The sequence below is a fragment of the Passer domesticus genome, chromosome Z, assembly GCF_036417665.1.
Source record: "Passer domesticus isolate bPasDom1 chromosome Z, bPasDom1.hap1, whole genome shotgun sequence".
NCBI classification, from domain to species: domain Eukaryota; kingdom Metazoa; phylum Chordata; class Aves; order Passeriformes; family Passeridae; genus Passer; species Passer domesticus.
In genome coordinates this window covers 27,452,113-27,474,625 of record NC_087512.1, presented here as the reverse complement: position 1 = coordinate 27,474,625, position 22,513 = coordinate 27,452,113, and the positions used below count along the sequence as shown (strand labels likewise).

Genomic DNA, 22,513 nt, shown 5'->3' with positions numbered 1-22,513 from the left:
GTAGCAGACATGCTCTCTCTGGATTCCACGGGTAGAGAGGCAGAGAGGAGTAAATAATACTGTGAGAGCAATAACAGGAGTGAGACACCGTTATTCATCAATAAATTTTCCTCACCCCAAACTAGTCAAGGATGGGGTAGAATGATTACCACCAAAGCACAGGCCTCCAGCCCACACTGCAGACTACAGCAAGTCTGAGAAAATTGCTAAATGGTTTGCAATTAAATGAAATGAAACCAAAAAGAAAAGGGTTTTTTTCCTCTTCCTTCAAAAATCCCCTAAGCGTTAGGTACTACCCCTACCACAGACAGGACTTCCTGTGCCTGGTTAAGCTGAGTTACTGCTGAAGTGATGTGACAAATCCCTCTTCCTCAGCACCAACATTTCATAGTGGCAGTAAACAGCATCATTTTCATTTATATTTAATGAGAAAATAAAATGACAAACAAACTTTAAATTATATGATTTTTCCTATTAAAAATAGAGGGGTATGAAAGAAATAAATCTTTGAATGTTTTGACAATTTCAGGGAAATATTTTTATTAAAGAAATGTAAGTACACAACAAAAAGAAGTGCTCAATTTCACAGTGCACAAAGAAAGTGGGCTGGCTGATCTCACTGACATAAATCAGAAATAGCATCATTTAAAATAATGGCATTACATCAGTAAAAAAAAGAGCTCACAAGACCTGAGTTCAAAGACTATAACAGAAGGCTCCACTTTTCCTTTCACAAAGGAAAAATCTATTTAAGAAAAACCAAACCAAACAAAACAAAAAAAACCCAAAACCCCCTGAAAAACAAACAAACAAACAAAAAAAATCCCAAAAAAAAAACTCCAAAAAAAAAAAAAACTCCAAACAAACAAAAACCAAAAAACCAAACCAAAACAATAAACCCAACAATTCATTCCTCTGAAATACCTTTGACAACCTCTCCCCCCAGTGTCTACATGTATAGCACTGGTGAAAACAAAATTATTTGCAGACTTTTATCTAAAAATTAGAAAACATTAAATCACCTTTAAGGCCTTCGCAAGCCATGACTCACATCTATGACTAAATGCTGTCAAATTGCTTAAGTAAGACAGGTTGATTCTACTTTTGAGATTAGAAGAAAGAAAATAAAATAACATGAAACACTTTGTATTTGGCTCTATTACAAATTCAGAGTTACTTCTCATGGGTTAGTTTAATCTGAGACTCAAAATGGTATTCACCATGTGGAAAACTAAGCAGCGAGAATTACATGACAGTTAAATTAAGCAAGAGTCATAGAGCTCCATGAAGGAGCTGGATCCATGGCCAAGGCCAGGGGTGTGAGGTCCAACAAGGCCAGTGCTGGCTCCTGCCCTGGGGTCACAGCAACCCCAGGCAGTGGCACAGGCTGGGGCAGAGTGGCTGCAAAGCTGCCACAGGAAAAGGAGCTGGGGGTGCTGCTGACAGCAGCTGAACATGAGCCAGGGTGGGCCCAGGTGGCCAAGAAGGCCAATGGCATCCTGGCCTGGACCAGCAATGGTGTGGCCAGCAGGAGCAGGGCAGGGATTGTCCCCTGTACTCAGCACTGGGGAGGCTGCACCTTGAATCCTGTGTGCATTTCTGAGCCCCTGACTCCAAGAAGAATACGGAAATCCTGGAGCATGTCCAGAGAAGGGCAGTGGAGCTGGGGAAGGGTCTGGAGCACAAGTCCTGTGACGAGCAGCTGAGAGTGCTGGGAGGGTCTAACCTGGAGAAAAGGAGACTTGGGGGCTTTAAATTGGATATTAAGATATATTTCTTCACCAAAAGGGCTGTAAAGCATTGGCAGGCTATGCAGGGAAGTTGTGAAGTCACAGGTAGATGTGTTGCTTAAGGGACATGGTTTAGTGGTGGACTTGGCAGTGCCAGGTTACAGTTGGACTTGGTGTTCATTGGACTACATCACCTATGCATACCAGCCATGTCATTACTATTGATTCACTAATTAATGTAAAGATTAGTGAAGGCAGCTATTCTTTACAGATGTTGTCTTCATTATTACAAGTTAGGCTCAGCAAATCCTACTTTGTCTTGTTGCCATGACTTTTACTTAGAGTGGAAATCAAAATGGAGATTTAAAAGAAAAGGTTAAGCATGTAATGTGTGAACTCTTGCTGAAAGAGTGTGACTGTTGAGTGATAGCAAGCATTTCCTCTAATGTGGATTTATGTATTCAATACAGACACCCTGGCAACGGAAGGATAGTGTGGAGACACCAAAATTTGCTTTAGGAGAAGCACAAATTAATTTTCAGCATGTTGGCTTTGATATTCATTATGTCTGGCTGCAAAGTGAGAACCTGATGAGAACTAAAGGAAGAATATTCTGTGCAGACTCAACTGTTGTTACAGCTCAGAAACACAGTAGTTAATAATGGTTTTTGTCAAAAGCAGACCTTTAGGCACTGCGAGACTGAACATTGGAATTTACACTTACTGGGGCCAGATATCAAGAAGGAAAGTTAAAATTCTGTCTTATTTTTTCTTTAAACTAAAAAAAGGCATCTTTGCTTACATTCATTTACATTTCCACTTTCAATTCTACAAAACCTACTTTCCCTATAGAAATGTCTGCATTAAAGTTCTACCACAATCCAATTCTATCTTTGATACACAGAGAAGACAGAAGTACCATAACTCTCTGCATTTTGGTGTACTGGTGCTGTGAGCTGCCCTTGGGAGATTGAATACCAGTGAATTGTGACAGAGCCCAGGAGTAACTCCTTCAAAACTTCTAATGAGGCTATAGCCAAACTGGCTTACTTATTTCCTGCTGACACCACACTGCAAGTTGTTATTGTAAGATAAGATTTGCCAGTTCCTATTTTTGCTTTCCTTTAAAGCTGAGACACAAATCCAGGTGTCACCAACAGCCAAACAGATCTCTAGTTTATTGTGAAAGTTTGGATCATCTCCCTGGAATAAATTAGCTTGCCATGGTGCAGTTCTGAGTTGTGCAGAACCACAAGTCTTGTCCTTCTCTCCTCTGGGTTGGGTCAGGTGAGCAGCTGGGGGAGCTGGCTCTTTGCTAATTTCCACTGCAAGAAATGGGTAAGCTTTTACATCACTTTATTCTGTGCCTTCACTCTGTGATTCCTTATTGGTAGTCACATTTTTGCCACTAATTCAATACAGTATCTAGCTACTGTTTTAGGGATCAGAAATCCCCCTTAGAACAGCATCATCTATTATTATTTTTAGAATAACAATATTGACTAATGCAATGGTCTGATGAAAGTAATTATTTCAAGTTATTTCTGTATCTATAATACTGCAATATGCCCCATCAGAATTACTGTTAGCTATTACTATGACACCACTCACTAGCAATGGAATACTACACAAACATCTTTAAACATATTCTTCTGCTGTGAATTTCCTATAGGGTACTCAGATGTTCCAGATTATTAAGAAATAAATTATTATAATTGCTCACTTGCATGCTACGGAATACTGTGATCACCTTGAAACAATCATAACAGAACAGAATTAAAGAAATTAAATTACATAGTGTAGAGTGCTCATTCATAGCTTAAAAGTTCATAGGGTGACACATTATTTCCTCAGATACTCGACTCAAATTAACAATAGAAACAACTGATCATAAAAATTTACCAGAAGTGTTAAATTTATAATAAAATCTACTGGAAAAAAAAGTCTAAAACCAAACAAACACAAAGGAGGATGGATAGCTAGGTAGCTAGCTAGATAGATAAATAGATAAATAGATAGATAGATGCCAAATCAATGACAATTGTTTAAGAAGTTTTTTTTAAATGTTATAGAAAATTTTTCTGAAGATAACACAATTAGGTTAGTAAAAACACATTATATCTTGCAGGTATTTTATCTTGTAATGGCTAGGAAGATTGAATCATCAGCCCAAGACATTGTTTTTAGCCTTTTAAAAAAATACTTTTCGTTTCTATTTCTGAAAAAAGAAATCTGAATAACATTTTTCAAATAAATGTTAAAAATATATGTTATTTCTTACCTGTAAATAGTGTGGGGTACATACACTTCTCTAATTGGGAATTCCAAAATCTCTTTGTGAGGGCGATTACGGTTTTCTGAAAGTGGCTTCACTGGGAGTAGTTCTGGTGTCAAACAATAACCAATGTTTTCTGGAGCTGGGGAAATCTCCCCTTTAAGTGTTCCTTTAAAATAAAATCACAAAATCTTAACAAAAATATAAAAAATGATCAGTCTATAATAAAGGAAAAATCAAAACAATATGTAAGGTTACATAGCAACAGTGCAGAAAAAGGAACTGGTTCTTGGGCTGCATGAGAAGGAAGTCATAGGTACAGAAAGATAGAGAGAAAGTAGCCTACACACATCCCTCCACAATCAGGGCAACACTTAGCTCCTTAAGTCTACCCTGTTCTCTTTCAAAGAAAATAGAAAGAAAGAAGGAATATTACATGGTGGCTGATGTTCTAGTGTCTTTCACACACAAGTAATATAACATTTGTCTGGGAAACAAAGAAAAGCTGTGTTGTCTAGTACAGTTCTCTCTTACTCCCCCTCGCCTCAGATTCTGCTCAGATTAATCTCTGACAAAGTAGGCAGCACCCACCAGGAAAGCTAGGCTTTCTGTGGTGAGCAGTTAATACTGATAGCATTTACCCCACTATAAACAGACTTTCAATTTAAATTCTCTACTGTGGTAAGTTAAAACCGTTTGTGGAGCTCAGACTTGTCATTTCCGGCAATCAACTAAAAAGAAAAAACAGCTTTGCCCTCAGTTCATATTTTTTGACGTTCCTCCACAATGCAGAAGAGGTTGAACTGTAATTTACTTGAAAAGAAAAATTAAGCTGGTCAGGTGTTTGACAGTAGCTAAACACTGCCTGTACTTCTCTACTTTGTGAACTAATGCTGACTCCAATATCAAGCTAAGATGAAATGTGTACACATTTTAATCCCCCTCTATAAAATATGAACCTTTTCAAAGCATTGCAGGGAAGTAGCAAGGATCCTAGAAATTTGCTTTAAAGAACTGTCTTCAAACAGTTTGAATAATAACAAAAGATATCCAGTGGGTACACTGTAAATCAGGGAGAAAAACAGTAATTAAAAATATGAAGCTAAACCTCCATACTCAAAAAATTCAAATTCTGTGTTCAGGTAGACACCAGAAAGCCATTAAGTTCCACAATGTCTCATATTATAGGTTTTAAACCCAAGTAAAATAGGTTTGGGTTTGGAATTTACAGAACAGTTTAGAGGAGAAAAATACATATAATAATTTCCATTCAAAATGAGTTACGTACCTGGTAAAGTCTTAATTCGTCTTTGCAAGGAAGATGATCTTTTGAAATCAGCTAAAAATTTAAACAAATCTTCATCACTGAGCCTGTCTCCTTCCTACCAAGAGAAAGACAAAAATCAGTACCTTTGTAAAAATACTTCATAACATGGACAGAAGGTTCAGGAGTGAACCATGTCCTTGAGGCATTCAAAGCAAGTGGGTTACTATTTACTTGACTGCAGTTGTCCTCTGTCCCCACACAAATATAAGTGGTAGCTTTTCCCAACACAATTCATATTACATAGATAAAATAATGTGTTATGAAATCAGAACTAAAGAGAATCCAGTACCTGTTTAAAGAAGGTGTTAATGGCCAGAGGCATTGTTTTGAAGTTTGATGTTGGACAGTTATCCTCTGAGTTGAAAGTTCTCTCAGAAAGCCTTCTTGCCTGCAGCAGTGTTGCCTTCTTGTCACTACTGGAACCTTTCCCTTCAAAGGAAAATTAAATGTATCATCACCTTGTTTTTTGCTTTTTGCTGCAGTACAAAGATTCTCAGAATACACTAGAAAACCACAGAAAAATCTCTCCACCATCAGAGGACAGAGCACATTCTGCTTCTTTTATTTCAGACTATGTAAAATAGTGGAATACTAGAACACACCTATTGAAGTGACATTATTTCTGCTGCAGAGCAGAAGTTTATTTAATTTTTTTAGTTCAAGGGTTATAAAGCATATTGAACAATGGTCCTGCCTACCAAACTGATATGTTTGGTATCTTGATTGCTCTGTATTGCATGGGGAAAGGAAATTTTATTTCCACAAAGCTAATGTTCAATGAAAATTGGGTCTAAATCATGAAAGAATATTTAGCAGACATAAAAATAAATATGCAAAGACAAGACAGTGAGCACAATTAATTTGTAAGTGTCTGCAGGACTGAAAAGGAAAGCTGAGAAGACATGAGTTTGGATCTGTGATTTGATGCCAGAGTGAATAACATTGTTTCCTATGCCCAGTCCTACTGAAGAGTTACTTTGCCTTAGAAAAGTTAGACAAGTACCATTTAAACCTTCAGCTTCTTGTATTTCTCGTTCAAGGGTTGAAAGGTTGAAGAAACTAGCTAGGTTTATGGGAATCCAGGCAAATGGCATTCTGTATTTCCCCAACCTCTGACAAAAGGATTCAGCTTGTGCTTTCAGTTTTTCAATCTTTTCTTTTGTCTGAAACAAAGAAAATATCAGCTGTTTCAAAAGCAATCAGTTATTGTAATGCTACCGTAGACAAAAATGTAAGTTACATATTTACAGTTCAGTAAATAATTTGCATTGATATCTCATATTTTCTTGCTACATCACAGACAGAACTGCAGCTGGTTTGATTTGTACATTCACTTCAATTTCTTTTCAATGAGTTCATTTGTATTATAGAAATGTAGAAAGCCAGTCTTTTTGTAGTAATATTCAAATCCAGAATGAACAATCACCATGAAACATTAGCAGGTTCTAGTTCTTTCATCAGATACAGAAAACAAATTCTATTGAGAGCAATATGCTAAAGGTGAGACATGTGGAAGCCCGGCAAACATGATCAGTCTGTTCCACGGAGGTAAACGACCGTGAATTCCTTGAACAGAACTTGCGTTATCTGTGGACAGCAGTACTGAATAGGACAGCTGCTGCACACTGCAACAGGCTGTCTGCCCATCCAAATCAATAGCATGTCTCTGAGGTACAAGCATTTCTGCTAATTCTACGTTTAAGTCATTTCCTTTGCTCGCCCCTGTCTGCTTCATGACTATGTGTCAGTATTGATTTCCAAAGGGGTCAGTAACAAAAATGCACCTTGCCTTCTCCTGATTTCTTTCTGTCAGCCACAGACACCAAATTGCTTGCACCATGGATGATCTAACCATCTTTTCCTCCAGTGTTTTTGGTATTTCATCCTATTTCAAAGGGTCTGTTCCTTCTCTGTTGTTTTTGTTTGTTTGTTTGTTTTAGCATGCACTTTTTAATCTAAATATTCTTTACAGTTATTTACTTACCTTGCCACCATCACTTTCTTTAAGAACCATATAGGGTTCTGCACAGTCTCCGATTTCTCCTTGCTGAAGCACTTTTTCTATCTACAAAAAGCAATACAATAAGATGATTAAAGAAAAAATGTCATCCAAATAGTAACATGTTGTTTCTCTAGCAATTTGAAAGAGCTTTTCTAGATATATAACTGTATATAACTTCTTAAAACTGTCTTTATGGAGTAACTGATACTAAACCTTCTAGTTTTCCATCTGTTAGAAAGTAGAAAATATATATGTGACAACACAGTCAATCACTTACTACTGCATTTTCGCTGAAATCAGAAAATTAACACATTCCAAATAATGTGGGTTCAGGCTAACTCAGTCTCAGTATTAAGCAAACAAAATTATGCAAAGTGCATTAAACCAATGCCAAAAAACAACCACAGAATGTAAATAAAGTTTTTGAAAGTGCCTTATTTCACTATATATTTTGATTTCCCTTAAGCAGAGATAGGAAATTCTACATACTTAGTAGAACTGGTACATGGGATAGTAATATTACTTCATAGCTTGAGAATGAGATATACCACTGGACACCTGCTCACATACTACTACTAAAAACTATCATAGTTCATCTTATCTAGACAAAAGCCATGTTTGTCAGTTCTGTGAACTCAGACAACAGCAATAGCTGGGAACAGGCAGAATGGTGTCAAAGTAGTCCAGTAACATACCTTTATTACCAGGTATATATCTGGTGAGGGATAAGTGACAGAAAATACTGCTGCTCTTGCCTGAGTAGACAAGTCAATGGAGGGTGTATGAGAACGCAAGAGTCCTCTCAATGAATCAGAATTGAGGTCACAATGAAAATTTTCCGAGATCTTGAAAAGAAAAAAGGGGTTAAAATATGTTGTAAAGCAAAAATGCTTGAAATTTTATTTTAAAACAAGTCGAAAGTTGTAACTACAACTATAAAATAAACAATTGCAAGCATGTGACTGACTGGATCAGAGTACATGTGTAAAAAAGTAGCAAGTTTTTTGAAAGTTTTCTGAAGTTACTGCTCTGAAGATAAAACCCAGGCAAAGTGAACAAAAGTATTGTATATACGCTTACCTTTTTTCTTTCCTTTATGTCATAGAGAGCTATGCATACAAACAAAGGTTCTATCTCTATTTCAAACCTGTTAGGAAAAGACACACAAGACACTGATTGATACTGCCATCTGTATGGCTGTGCATAATAAAAAAAATGGAAGAGTTATATTTTGACTGGCACTTTCATTTAAATGCAGAGAAATACTTAGCTCCAGATCTCAGCTCTCTCAAAGTCTTGAGGACTTTTTTTATTAATACATTATATTAGATGATTTTGAGAGGAAAAGAAGGGTAGCAGATTGCATGCAATGTATTTTCTAAATTTAACAGGAAGATGGTCTCAGAGATCTGTCAAAATTATTGTACATTGCTTTTTTTTTTTTTTTCCTGTTTATGAAGTTGTGCTGACTTTGGCTAGGCAAGAATTAATTTTCTTCAGAGTGGGCCTAGGGTTTTGGATTCAGCACCCTAGGGGCTAGGGTGCTGAACACAGAGTTGATAACATAAAGATGTTTCTGCTGTTGCTGAGCAGGACTTGCTCAAAACTAAGGTCTTTTCTGCTTTTGGCACTCCTCCAGCTGATGAGGAGACTGTGGTGTCTGGGAGACTGGGAGGAGACACAGATAGGACAGGTGACCCCAAATAACCAAAGGGATATTCCAGATCATGTGGCACCATGCTCGGAATTCAAATGGGGGGTAAAAGGATCAAGGGGGCGGAATCTGGGCTGATGATGTTTGTCTTCCCAAGTCACATTATGTGTGGACTTGCTCTCCTGGAGATGGATGAACACCTGCCTGCCATTGGGAACCTGTGAGTTACTGCCTTGTTTTCCTTTGCTTGTCTGTGTGCCACTTGCTTTCCCTATTAAAATGCCTGTGTCTCAACCCATGACTTAGTCTTCTGATTTAGTCTCCTGATTCTCTCCCTTATTCTGTGGTGGAGGAGTGGGCAAATGGCTGTGTGGGGCTTGGATGCTGGTTAGGGTTAAACCACAATGAAAGTCCAACATAGGACACCAATCACCTTCTTTTTTTTTTTTTTTTTAATATATAATCTGGGTTCACTCCCAACTCCTTATCAACCTGGCATGTTAAAGACTTCTGTAGAGATAGATAGAAAAAATTCTCTGCCACACAAAGAAAGAACACTTGAGCAGTGAATGCTGTTGTAGGGGACAGCTGCAGTGGTGCACCAAGGTGTGCAGCTGCACACCGTTGTGAGCTCAGAAATGGTAAGCAATGCTTGTGAAGGATTACTTACTTCAGAGTGTGCAGCTTCACCAAAATCCTGTTGCCCAGATGTTCCTTTGGGCGATCTGGCACTGGCCGTATCTCCACTGCATCTTCCTATCATTAAACAGTCATACTCAATTAAAACAACTGTAAATTTACACATTTGCATAAAACATTTACATGACACTGCTACAGACTAGCATCTTCCCCCCCTCAGTGGCCAGTTAATGCCTCCAGAGATAAAAGAAAATATATTTACTATTTCTGAATATTTACATTCCTGACCCCTAACTGGCATTTACACCAAATATTTACAGTTGTGGACCCCAAGTACAAACTACTATGAAAGGTGACACCCTGATATAGCCACACCACCAGCATGTGGCTTGGCCCACGCTGAGAGCTGTGCAGTGTTTATCTGCTCTGGTGCGGCTTTAAACTCGGGCGCGCCGGGACAGCCAGCTGGGAAAGAGGAGCGGGAGAGGCGGCCTCCTCATCCAGGGAGCTGGCTCACCTCATCCAGGGAGGGGTAGAGGGCGAGGAGCTCGGGGTGCCTGTTGGTGCGGCGTGCCTCCTCGTTCAGCCTCTCGAACTCCTCCGCGCTGACGTGCCGCAGCAGGTGCTCCAGCCGCGGGTCCGGCTGCAGGCTGCGCAGCTCCGGGTCCGAGCAGGCCACGCTCGTCCTCGAGGCCTCCTCCGGGACAGCAGGTGCATGTTGGGGTCCCCCCTGTTGGAAAACAGGAAAAGGGCAAGGTGTGGCTTGGGCGCCAGGGTGTCACAGAATGGCTGTTGGTGAGTTGGCAGAGGGGATCTGCCCCCCCTCTGCCATGAAGCCGAATAGCCAGCGTGGTGCTCTGATTGATGCCATCACACACAGCACGGAACCACAGAATAAGCCAAGCTGGAAGGGACCCACTAGGATCACAGAGTCCAACTCCTGGCCCTGCACAGGACATCACAAGAATCACACCATGTGCCTGAGAGCATTGTCCAAATGCTTCTTGAATTCTGTCAGGCTCAGTGCTGTGACCACTTCCCTGGGGAGCCTTTACCAGTGCTCAGCCACATTCTGGGTGAAGAACCTTTTCCTAATATCCAGCCTAAACCTCCCCTGACACAACTTCAGGCCATTGCCTTGGGTCCTGTCACTCTTCACCACAGAGAAGAGATCAGTGCCTGCCTATCCTCTTCACCTCACAAGGAAAATGTGAACTGCAATGAGGTCTCCCCTCAGTGTCCTCTTCTTCAGGCTGAACAGACCAGGCGACCTCAGACACTTCTCATATGCCTTCACCATAAGGCCCTTCACCATCTTGTGTCCGTCCTTTGGATGCTCTCCAATAGCTTTATATCTCTCTTATATTGCAGTGACCAAAACAGCACACAACACCGAGGGGGAGGTCACACCAGATGCTTCTTTTGAGGGAAGCTGCTGTATTTGATCACTTTTCCCAAAGTGAAGAAAACGTACCTGAAAAGTTGCGTCTCCAGAATCCAATGTTTCTGATTCAAATGTTTGTTTTTGTAGCGTTTTGTGAAAATCTTTTCGGGATCCCTTGTTTTTCAGGATACAAGTATCTGAATTCCCTTGATTTCTTTTATGGAGAAGCCCAAGAAGGTCAGGATAACATGAGGTGTTAAGGGAAAATAAAACAGAAAAGACACGTTAAAAATTATTTAAAAACTGAAAAGATTTTTCTGTAAAAAGAAGTGTAGCACAGCTTTTATGTAAAAATGTGACATGTCACAAATTTAACGTTTTAATACACCATTGCAACTCTATATAATGCATATTAAGAACAGTTTAAAAGGAAAGAAAGATAATTCAGATAATTTTTGTACAGAGTATAAGTCTGAGACAGCAGGAAAAACTGACCTAGGTACAAAATCTGCTCTGATCTCCTCATCAGACATGGTGATTATTTCAGTGACCTTAAGAACATGGATCAGGATGACTAATCTCTTGGCTGGCCTCTTCAATTATATACATCAACTCTCTTACTGCTCTTATCCTGGACCTAGCTAGTATCCCAAGTTAAACACATGCAACAATCTAAAACTTTCAGAAAAATGCCTGGTTTTGAAGAGGGCTATTTCTATGCCCCAATGCAACCCTCCAGGCTTGGCAGCGTTGAAAAATTCTTCTGAAATTTAAAGTTACTTTTTTTGAGGCAGATGAAAAAAAACCAGCAGGTACCCTGAAAAAAAAAAGGTGTCAGATGCATCCAGAGCTCTGTTTCTTTCACTTTAGTATGCAATTTGCTAAATCCTGTGATGGTCTTTTTGCTATCAATCTTCTTATTTACAACATCCTGCTTCATTCATTTTCCTTTCTGTGATACTCCCAAAGAAATGACTGAGCATCTGAGTACTTTCATAAAGAAGACACAATAAGCAATTATTGATCAGGGAGACACCTTTTTATTACATTTTGGGAGTAACTGAATTATATGCTCTGATGTGTTTTAATTTTAATTGTTTGCATTTTAATCGTTTGCCAGTTCACTGCAATGAAAACTGGTCATAAAAAGACAATCCCAGCTCTCCTTGGATGTGACCTTGTTTTGGAACTACTGTAATTATCCAGAATGGAAGGCAGAAATTCTGCATGACTTTAAGACATCTAAGAATCCAAAAGAGGTTGTATAGATTTTTTTTCACTGCCTCTGGTGGCAAACAAATGATTAATGGAGAAATTTATGTACCTGAGTTCACATTTTCTCTTTGGTGTGAAAACTACACTAAAGATGCCTTTCCCCTAAACTACTCCTAGAAAAATTATTTATATTGTTTATTTATTTTGAAAAGCATTATAGCAATTAAAACTCACCAAGTGGCAAAACATGGTTTTAATACACATGTCAATTTAATGGGCACACACTGAATTAAGAAAATGAGATGAAGAAAAAACCCAAAGGACAAGCGAAAGGAGAAACAGGCACAGGAACAAGCTACCCATTCAGGCTCCTGCAAGGCCACCTGGACTCCAGCTGTGCCCAGCTTTTCTGCCACATACCTCTCTACCCTGGGGCCCAAGGATGAACTCTGCTCATGGCCCCACTGCAGACTCCTCAATCTCCTGTTCTGAACCTTCATGCTCATGAGTGGATCAAAGTCACTCACACACTCCACTCACCCATAGCTCACCAGACAATATATTCAGCAACCTGTTCTATAACATCTGCCAAGTAGGCAGCTACAGTTTTTACAGCCTTCCCCAAAATGTAAAGCCTTCTACAATTACTCTTTTCTCATTTCTCTCTTGATATCTTTTCTTCTGCTCATAATAGTTCCGGGGGCAAAAAAAAAAGCTTTCCAATCATGACATGAGATTCTCAGTATCAATCTATCATTGGATTATGTGACACTACAGCAGATTTGGTAGTGTTTTGTTATTTGTAATTTTTAATAACTTGCTTGCATTGCTAGCCACAGGTGCCAAAGCTCAGCTCTCTGGCAGAATCCACCATCATGTTTACCACAGACTCAACTGCTCAATAAAGATTTTGAATGCAAATTTACCTCACCCGAATTAATGAAATAGTAAAACACTCAGCAATACTTTCCACATATGTGTGTTTCTATGGCTCCATTCACACTTCTACCAACACACATAAATGCAAAAATAGCTATGTTCTATTTTTCACTTCACCTACTTTACTGCTTACTCCCTTCTCTTGTGCACAAACAAAGATGCAGACTGGCTCTTTACAGCACACAGAACAGCACTGCGTGAAAGAGCTAGTGCCTCTGCTGCGTGGTGAGGGAGGAGAGCCAACAAAACCCACTAGCCTACTTTTAGTGACTCACGGCAGAGCAGTTCTGAGAATTCAATAAATTTCATCAGCACCCCTGGAGGAAGTCTCTTAATAACCCCCAGCAGCTGCTCCACTGAGGAGCACAAGCTGCACAGTTTAACAGTGCAAATTCCTCTGCAATCACCACTGTAAAGCCATAAGGCACTGGCTGCTGATGTACATCAGAAAAACACAGTAACAAGGGCGAGGGAAGAGGCACAAAATGGCAGCAAATGTGTCAGCACTCAACCACCTGCTGCTCCTTCTGCTTTTCAAGAGCTGGGCATGAGTGCAGGAGTGGATGAAGAGGAAGTGCTACAGACAAAACAGAGCTCCAAAAACCTCTTTCTGAAGAACAGGATGAGGTGATGGGGAAGGAGGCAAGACATCCCACAGACTCCCGTAAGAGTCTGGGAACAGACATCCCTGCAAAAGGGAGCATTGATAGTCTCCTTCACATTTTACATATGAAACAGAATAGGACTAAAATAAAATAAAATAAAATAAAATAAAATAAAATAAAATAAAATAAAATAAAATAAAATAGGAAATGAAGCACTTATAATGACTACAGGCCCAACTCTGTGTATTGAATTACACTGAGCTCAGAAATCTGAGTGCAGAAATAATTTACTGATATAAAATAGTAAATTTGGGATAAACACATGAACACCCTCAATCACTGCTGGGAAAGCCCATAATCCTCCAGTTTTCAGACACATTTGGAAATCAAATCATGTTGAATTTTCAGGGCATGAATAGGAGAAAAGCATGCAAATATAATCTTTATCCCTGTTATCTTTCCTTTTAGTGGGATCAAACAATACTAGTTTTCCTGATTAAGATAAATCTTCACTACAGAGGGTTGATGTGAATTTCTTCCCATCAACTTCTTATCCATTCCCAGAGTGCCTGACAATTCAGAATTAGATGCCACAATATTTCCCAATGCACATAACTTCAAACAAAACAATATGGTTATTGATGCTACTGAAAAGTCAGTTCTTATCTTCAATCACTGACTAAAATAATTATAATTTAGGATTACTTATAACATGCCCTCTCTGTTATAAGTAAGTATAACATAAGTAAGATGCAATGTATTTTTCATTTTATTTAGTTTCATGTTGCTTACTTTCGATTCACAATCAGCCACTCACGGACGTAAGTCTGAACACAGTCTTTGACGTGTGAGTCCAGCTCAACCCTGTGGAAAAAGCAACATATTTCAGCTCCTAAATCATACTCCCAGGACAAACAAATTTATCTAAACATGCTAGTCAGATAAAGGCCTCTCTGTTAGTCCTCTCCTGTGTATTTATTTTACTGCTAAACTATTGTTTGAGATTTTAAAAAAATGCTCTGTACTGCATGAATTCCCTTATGCAGGTTTTTGGTACAGTGCTGATAAACATACAAACATACATTTAACAGAGGTAACCACTTGTCACACTATCTATCTATAAATATAAGACTGACATTGCTATAAAATATAGTAAAATTAAATAAATTATACAACATAACCAACCTTGTGATTTTCAAAACTTGAGATAACAAGTCTCAAGATATAGAAATATTTTTTCAGAGGCCTCAGCTCCTAGATCTTGCAAATATCTAGTTTTTATGCATATGCAATTTTATCTTCTCAAAAATCTTAATCTTAAAAAGGTATGCTAAGCTTTGAATCAGATAGCACAATAAAACTTTAAGTTGTAAGTAGAATATGTTATAATTTCACTTTCTCTTTTTCAAATAAGTCTTCTTTAATGAAGGGGGTTGTCAGCGCTCCCTGATAGCCTGGTTACTATTTGAAACTACAGGTCTTTCAGCCAAAGACAATGTCCTATTGTCTTTGAACTTTACATCATGACACTGTGGCATAATTCCCCTATGCCCATTCTTAAGATTTTTAGTGACCTGTTCCAAAATAATTTGCAGCATTCTCCAATCCCAGTGAGAAAAAGAGTACAGGGATAGATGAAAGGTATGAGAATTTTTCCACATAGAGCTCCTAAGAGATTTGCAGCTGGTTACCGAGGCTGGCTAACAGCTTGTTTGGGTCTGTGTGCGCACGGTGGGACAGGGCCTTGGCTGATGCCAGGCTGCTGAGGCCCCTGCCTCTGGTGGCTCCTGCCTCTGGGTCAGGTGGGAGGTGTGTTTGCTGGCAGGCAGCACATCAACCCAGTTTGGTCGGTGGTAGCTGTTTCCTGCTCTCCACAGAGAGACATCAAAGACTGCACTGCCTGCAGGCCCATCCTTGGTGCATGTCCCTCCTGTGTTCTCATCCTCCCTAACACATCCTGGCACCCTTGATCAGGACTTTCTATAAAAACAGTAATATCAGTTTCGTCAATGTGAATGACTAAGTGGCAAGCTGCTGTGTAAAAAAATCTGCTGAAAGCACATTTGTTGGTATCGACTACTTGAGCTTTGTCACAGACTCCTTATAGAACACTTAATAATTTTGTGGTGCAAATCAGGCTTAAAACTGATTGCACAGCATGAGCCTGCATGGTCTTCTACTGGAAAAACAAATAGGTAACTGCTGTTTTAAACATCAGGTGTGGCAGGAAGTAACCTTGGAAAGAGGTAAGAAATGGCCTTATTTTAGATACAATTTCAGAAGTTGAAGAATAATTTCAATATTTTTGTCCAGTGTTTAACTAAAAGGTTATATCAAGCAAAAAATCCCATTCATTGTCTCCTACATCCATTCTCACTCAAATCCACAGAAAAAAACAGGAATACCTTGTAAAGATTGGGACTTTTCTATGAGTAACTTCAAGTGAAAATCACATGGTGTGCAAATACTAGAAGCTGTGTGATTCAAAGAGTTCTCAGGTAACCTAGCATGGCATCTCATCTCTACATCTGTCTTTGTTCTCCTGAACTTCTTGAGAGAAGCACTGGGCCAACAAGAAACTTGCAGACTGAAACCTTGCTTAGAAAGAGGATTCTCAACTAGTCTACAGCTGGGAAAAATCACACAAACTGTGTTTCCTGCTTAGCCTAATTGGATTTGGTGTGTTGGGCAGAAAACACTGAAAAAATACTGCTATTATATAGGGTTCTAGTTTGAACATCTGGCTGGTAAAAATTAGAGCAGCATGTAGCAACTTTTGCAGGAACAGAGGGGGATGCAGGTCTACCCTGTGAGCCAAGACAATCTAAACTAAGCCTGTTTGTCCCTCAGTGTGGGGTTCGGCACAGCACTGAATATAGCCTGCCCTGTTAATTTCCTGGATACACTGTAAGAAGCCAGCCCCCATCCCGAACATACTGTACAGTTAGCCATCTCTGCTGATGTAGCTGTTTGGGGCTAAATGGTGCTGACTTCACATTTATCTCACCGTTACTGCTTGCAAAATTCAACAGGCCTTTGGAGTTCTACTTAAAGGTACCATTTACAGTGAAACAGTCCCTGAAGAGTATTTTACATACAATGCATAGACTTTCTAATACCACATCAGAAAACTCCCCAATGAATTTTCTCATTCTGAAAAATTCTTTTGCTCATAGCATGCTTGTTTTTCAAACCAGCTGAAATATTTGCAGGACCACTGAGCACCAGTGTCACCACAAGCTACTTATATAAGCTGTTTAAAACAGAGGAATAATTTAATCAATGTCAACCTAAAACCACATGTGGCTTCTACACTAGAAATTAATACTCACTCCCCTTCCCAAACCTTGTAAAGTATGAACCATTTCCTCCCCTTTAAGCAAGACAGGTACTGAGAAAGAGATTCTTAGTCATCTGATCAATGCCATGTAACACACAGCTGGTAAAAAACCCAAAAACTCAATACTGTGTTTGTTACATGATCAGAATAAACTTTTATCTCTGGCATCACAGCTGAAAAAATTATTTTTCATACCATCCTCCTGTCCTTCTTTACACTTTTTTCTGTCGATGCCTACCTCAGTTGTGCTGCTACCAAAGAAGTTGTGTAAACACTTGCATAATTTTAAGTGTGTAAACAAGCCTAACAGAGCCAGTGTAATGGATGGACGGGTTGCAGAGTGATGTTGGATCAACATCTTCAAAACTGGTTTTAACTATTCAAAAGTAATTTTAATTATTTTTGCAGCGTTTTGGAGGGAGAGAAACTTTCCTTACCCATCTTCTGGCATAGAGGGTTGCAAAGTCCTGCACTCTTTGGGTGTAAAGACAACATCCAGATCATCTTCAGGAAAGTCCCCAAGTTCTTGTGCTAGATCTAAGTCCAAGTTGTTCAGCTGCGTCATCAGGAGGCCTTCAAAATCTACTGGGTCTACTGCATCATAAAAGGAAGGCTAATGGGAAATAAAGAAGCATTTATTTTAGCAACAGAAGGATCTTCCTGATAGTGTAATAGAGGCTTATTTATTTAACTACTGTAATTGTCCCATTCTTTATCACACCACAGAAACAAACATCCAAACTTCCAACCTAGAAACAAAAAAGGATATAATGGAGATGACCAAAACAGCAGTGACAGGAAAGGCCAATGGCCAGGAGATAGCAGACAAAACACACTAGGAATAACAAGGCCAGGTCTTAGAAATTACTCAGAGCTGAGGACCGGCTGTAAGCACTGTAGCCGCTGCCATCATGAAGATGCACTCATTTGAGGTGCTGTGCCTGAAAAACACTAATAGAAATACTCTGTGCTTTCAACTACAAACAAAATTGAGGACAATATATACTCAAAATCAGAAAAAATTACATTTTTCATCTCTGAACGTTACTGAGTTTTGTATTATTGGAGCTCTTAATCTATTGTATTTTTCAAGGGTTTGTACAGTGCTTTTGCAAAAGATTACATGAAACTGTAAATCTTAGATATTCCCCATTTCTACAGCGCACTGCATTGCACCTTGATAGACAGCAGTTGTGTCTCTTTACATTTAATTAACCATTCTTAAACAGAATGTCCATCTAGAACAAAGTTAAAAAACTACAAGCTGTACTCATGCATGCCATTAAACTGTCTGCTTTTTATCTGTTTAGTGTCAAAAACAGAGGCAGAAACTCCTGTTTGATTTGGAACCAAGAGATGTTCTACATACAAATAAATGTGACTTCATGTATCAGAAGTGTATGTATAGACAAAACTGAAAATTATTTTACTTGCTATGTAGCAAATAAAAATACCCTGTATATCTTTAGGAAATACAATATTTGTCCAGTTGAGTACCGAGACTACAATCTCTTATTATTGATTTTCTTGACAAGTAAAAAATAGATCTAAAACTACAGCTTTAGAAAAATCTATATTTTATTTTCTGTGTGTTCCAGAAAGGCTGATGACACCTCATCACTGTAAAAGTGAAGAAAATTAGTTGCAGCATTAGAATAATAGCACTGGAATAATTTATTTACTGTCAGGAAGAATTCTAGCAAAAAACCAGCTAATAAATCCTCCTTTCTGTAAAGGGCGAGGATTGCATTGCACTGATTAGCCCAGATATCTTTCACAAGGCTGTCGTCTGAAGCTGCCAGCAAAAAAATACATCTGTGGTGCTGTTGATGTGTTGTGGGGAAAAGAAGGCTTCTGATGTCCCTAGCAAACATGCCTTTATATTCCATGTTAATCTGCCTATTGCCTATTCAATGTGTTCCTAAGCTATCCTCCTTATACTCCAGTGTAAAAATCGGTGTGTCAAAATCAGCAAGTCTCCCCTCATTAATACTGAGGCCTGCTCATGCAAGACTTTCATGGAAGTTGACAGGAATTTCACCAGAGCATGAAATGACACCAGTGACACAATGTTATATCTACAACATCAGGAATTTTAGCTCAATGGGACAATGAGAAATTTCTCAATTTATGAAACATGCATAGAGACTCAACAATGGCAAAGCTCCAGTAACTGAACTAAAATGGCTCTGAACTTAATATGCCACATCAGCTCCAGTAAAAAAGAAAATGTGTGAAAAACAGTTAATAATAAATGCAACCTTTGGAATGATTTTAGCATTCTGGACATATAGTTGAGGAAGTTTTTCAGATTAAAAAAATCCAGAAATATCTTACAGAAAGTTAAGCATATTTAGAGGAAGTGTGCTGGTAACATCTAGGAGAAGCAAACCAATTTAAACTTCTGAAAAAAACCCCCAGATGTGGTAAATACTCCTGCAAATATTTTAGTAGAGACCTTTGAACCCAACCAAGTACCACCCCCCACCTCAGGTTCCCCTTTTAAAGGGAAGCGATATTGGTTTCTGCATAAACACAGTCTCTGAGCTCACTTCTCTGCCTGTACATTTAAGGCATCGACTGAATTATCAAAAATGTCTCTGGGAAAAATCTTTGCTCTTTTTAGACAAAAGGAAAACTTAACATTACCAGTAAGTCCATCAAATTATGAGGCAGTCGGCCGAAGAAAAATACTCAGCTTGTTTTTAGTTTAAGCACTATCTCTTGTTTGCACCCAGTGTAGTGCTGAACGTGCCGGATCAATAGTTATGAGTAAATAGTAAACCTTATTTGCTATTGTTTTTTTATTAATTATCAGCATAATATGGTTGAAAGTCATTTACTGTAGTGTCAGTGGGTAAAGCACAGCATGTTAATATATAGATATGCAAATAGGTCTGTATAGAGATTTTTAGATTGAAATATATAAAAATATTTAATAAATAAATAATATATAATCAATATATATAACATATATTTCTATCTAATAAAAAACCATAGAAGACTGAAGTAAAACACAGCTTAAAGTATACAAAGGTGGACTACATCTTTTCTGTTGCTGAAGATACAATGTTTTGCATGTAAAATAGTTTTGCTTAATACAATCTAATTTTTGATTAACCATTGCACTTCCTTTCAGAAGTCACACTTTTCCATTCTGTCAGGTCAAATCCATTGCATTTCATTGTATCCTCTTCTCTAGTTCAAGTGTTAACAACAACCTTTAATTACTAGAAATATGTGCTTTTGACTACTGTAAATTAGACACAAATATAAAAAAGGTAGTGTAAAAATTAAATGCAGGTGGAGGGAAATGATCTCCCTATCAACTGGTGCAACTTTTCAAAGGAAACACAGAAAATGGCTTAAATAAGAAGCTAGCACTCCTTTTCACATATCATAAAAATGAGCAAAACAATTTTCAACAGAAAATGCCAGAAAGCATTACTGCAAACATACCTTTTTAAGGATGATGAATTAGAGTCATGTAGATTGCGACAGCACATACAAAATGGCAGCTACGGCGTAATACTTGGTAAATGAAATGCTACCAAGTTTTTTGGTAGCACAAACGGTTGTCTGTGTGCAGAAGAAGGGACCTGGCCTCGTCAGGCTGAGTAACCACAAGGAACAAGTTAAAGATCACAGCGCCTCAGATTAAGGAAGTGAGCAGTGGCGGGAGGCCCTGACACAGGAAGCAACCACTTGCATCTAGATTTTCACAGTCACTGGTGCACAAAGACTCTTCCTGCTTCTACTTATCAAGCCTCACAAAAAGAATCAGAAATTAAAAGGATAGGGACCAAAATCATAATCAGTTTCTTTTATGGCATAGTATGTTTACAGAATACTCATCTTCCTGAAAGGCAATAAAACGATCTGGCATGTTTTCCCTTTGTCATAAGGGCACTGTCATATGATCTGACTTCTTTAGAGGGTGATTACATGTGGAAGACTGAAGATGATTTGGAGACACATAACAGTTGACTCAAGTATGTCTATGTCATTTGGGACATGCTTCAGCATTTCTCACTTAACGTGCACATTCTACAGCACTGAAATCAGTCAGTACGTTGTCCCTGCTGCTGTATTAAGTTGAGCTTTTTGAGCCTACACCTTTCTGTTTTTTGGTTTTTTTTGTTTTTTTTTTTTTTTTTTTGGGGGGGGGGGTTTTGTTTGTTTGTTTGTTTGTTTGGGGGTTTTTTTTCCCTGCAGTTATTCATTGATCTGTGCTGGTTTTGGCCTGGATACAGCTGATTTTTCTTCACAGTAAATATTATGGAGCTATGTTTGGATTTGTGCTGGAAACAGTGTTGATAATAAAATTTGTTTTCATTATTGCTGAGTAGTGCTTACCAGGAATCAAGGCCTTTTCTGCTCCTCATACCACCCCACCAGCAAGGAGACAGGATGCACAAGAAGCTGGGAGAAGACACAGCCAGAAGAGGTGACCCCAGCTGACCACAGGTTAGTTCAGACCAAATGGAATCACGCTCAGTATGTAAAACTGCGGGAAGAAGAAGGACTACCACTCAAAGCATTTACTTCAAGAAGTTGTTGAATGTTTCCATCAGGGAAAGAATGTAATATACTCCAACTAATTAACTTTGATTCATAGTAATATGTAGAGGGACTGTCTATTCCAGGCTCCACGGAGCATTCTCATGTTTCTCAACGGCATCATTTCAGCTCACCAGACAGTATTTAACTTTCTACAGTTTCAGGTAGAAGCCAGTGGAACACAAGACAACATAGAAGATCATTTAACTTACCCTAAAACAATTAAGCAATGTACATGCCAAACCTGTGTAAAGAGAATAAACTTATAACTTACCAGCTGAAATGTAGAAAAGCCAGGGGTACTTAAGCTTCGTTGACAGTACTGTGCAAAGCCCGGTTGGAGAGTAAATTGCTTTCTTATTTCTGCAGACGAGTGCCTTTAATTAAGCAGAGAAAAATCCTTATAATTACAATTAACCCTTTACAAATTCCAAATGCCAGCATTCAGCTGATTTAGTCTCTGGTCTCAGTGTTTAGAAATATATTTTTATAATGGTCTAGACTCCTCTTGGTTTGTAGTTGATGCAAATCTCCTAAAACTCTTGCAGTCCTATATAACTAAGATTCTATCACTCTTCCAACAGATTTTTATCATTATTTTGCAGCCCTCACAACTGGGAAATGCTATGCAAGAAAGAATAACCTTGGCCTTAAGTAAAGTGTGACTGCAACCTTCATAGCAATACTTGCAGATACACTTCTGCAAAGCAAAAATACATTAATAAAGCAGAGGAAGAAAAAGTGGCCATCACATAAACAAATATTTTTATTGATCAAGGGATAAAAACAAGACCACTCACTAAACAGCGTAAGCCCAGACTTACACTACTAATGCAATTTGCT

At 38.6% G+C, this 22,513-nt stretch overlaps 1 protein-coding gene across 3 annotated transcripts in view; it reads right to left on the bottom strand.

Annotated features, from left to right (window-relative positions):
* Positions 1 to 22,513, bottom strand: part of DOCK8 (dedicator of cytokinesis 8) — an 89,537-nt gene that overhangs the window by 49,259 nt on the left and 17,765 nt on the right. Inside the window, exons 1-14 of one of the 3 annotated variants that reach the window (XM_064403829.1) lie at positions 21,945 to 22,046; positions 21,467 to 21,617; positions 17,548 to 17,723; positions 14,563 to 14,634; positions 11,102 to 11,225; positions 10,145 to 10,357; positions 9,659 to 9,744; positions 8,415 to 8,481; positions 8,030 to 8,179; positions 7,317 to 7,397; positions 6,336 to 6,495; positions 5,622 to 5,761; positions 5,294 to 5,387; positions 4,012 to 4,174 (exon numbers count right to left, since the gene is read on the bottom strand). In XM_064403829.1, coding sequence (XP_064259899.1) covers positions 4,012 to 4,174; positions 5,294 to 5,387; positions 5,622 to 5,761; positions 6,336 to 6,495; positions 7,317 to 7,397; positions 8,030 to 8,179; positions 8,415 to 8,481; positions 9,659 to 9,744; positions 10,145 to 10,357; positions 11,102 to 11,225; positions 14,563 to 14,634; positions 17,548 to 17,675 — 1,478 coding nt within the window. In that variant the 5' untranslated portion in view covers positions 17,676 to 17,723; positions 21,467 to 21,617; positions 21,945 to 22,046. Of the gene's footprint in view, positions 1 to 4,011; positions 4,175 to 5,293; positions 5,388 to 5,621; positions 5,762 to 6,335; positions 6,496 to 7,316; positions 7,398 to 8,029; positions 8,180 to 8,414; positions 8,482 to 9,658; positions 9,745 to 10,144; positions 10,358 to 11,101; positions 11,226 to 14,562; positions 14,635 to 17,547; positions 17,724 to 20,569; positions 20,732 to 21,466; positions 21,618 to 21,944; positions 22,048 to 22,513 lie in introns of those variants that run through there. The other 2 variants (XM_064403827.1, XM_064403828.1) reach the window with 2 other exon arrangements.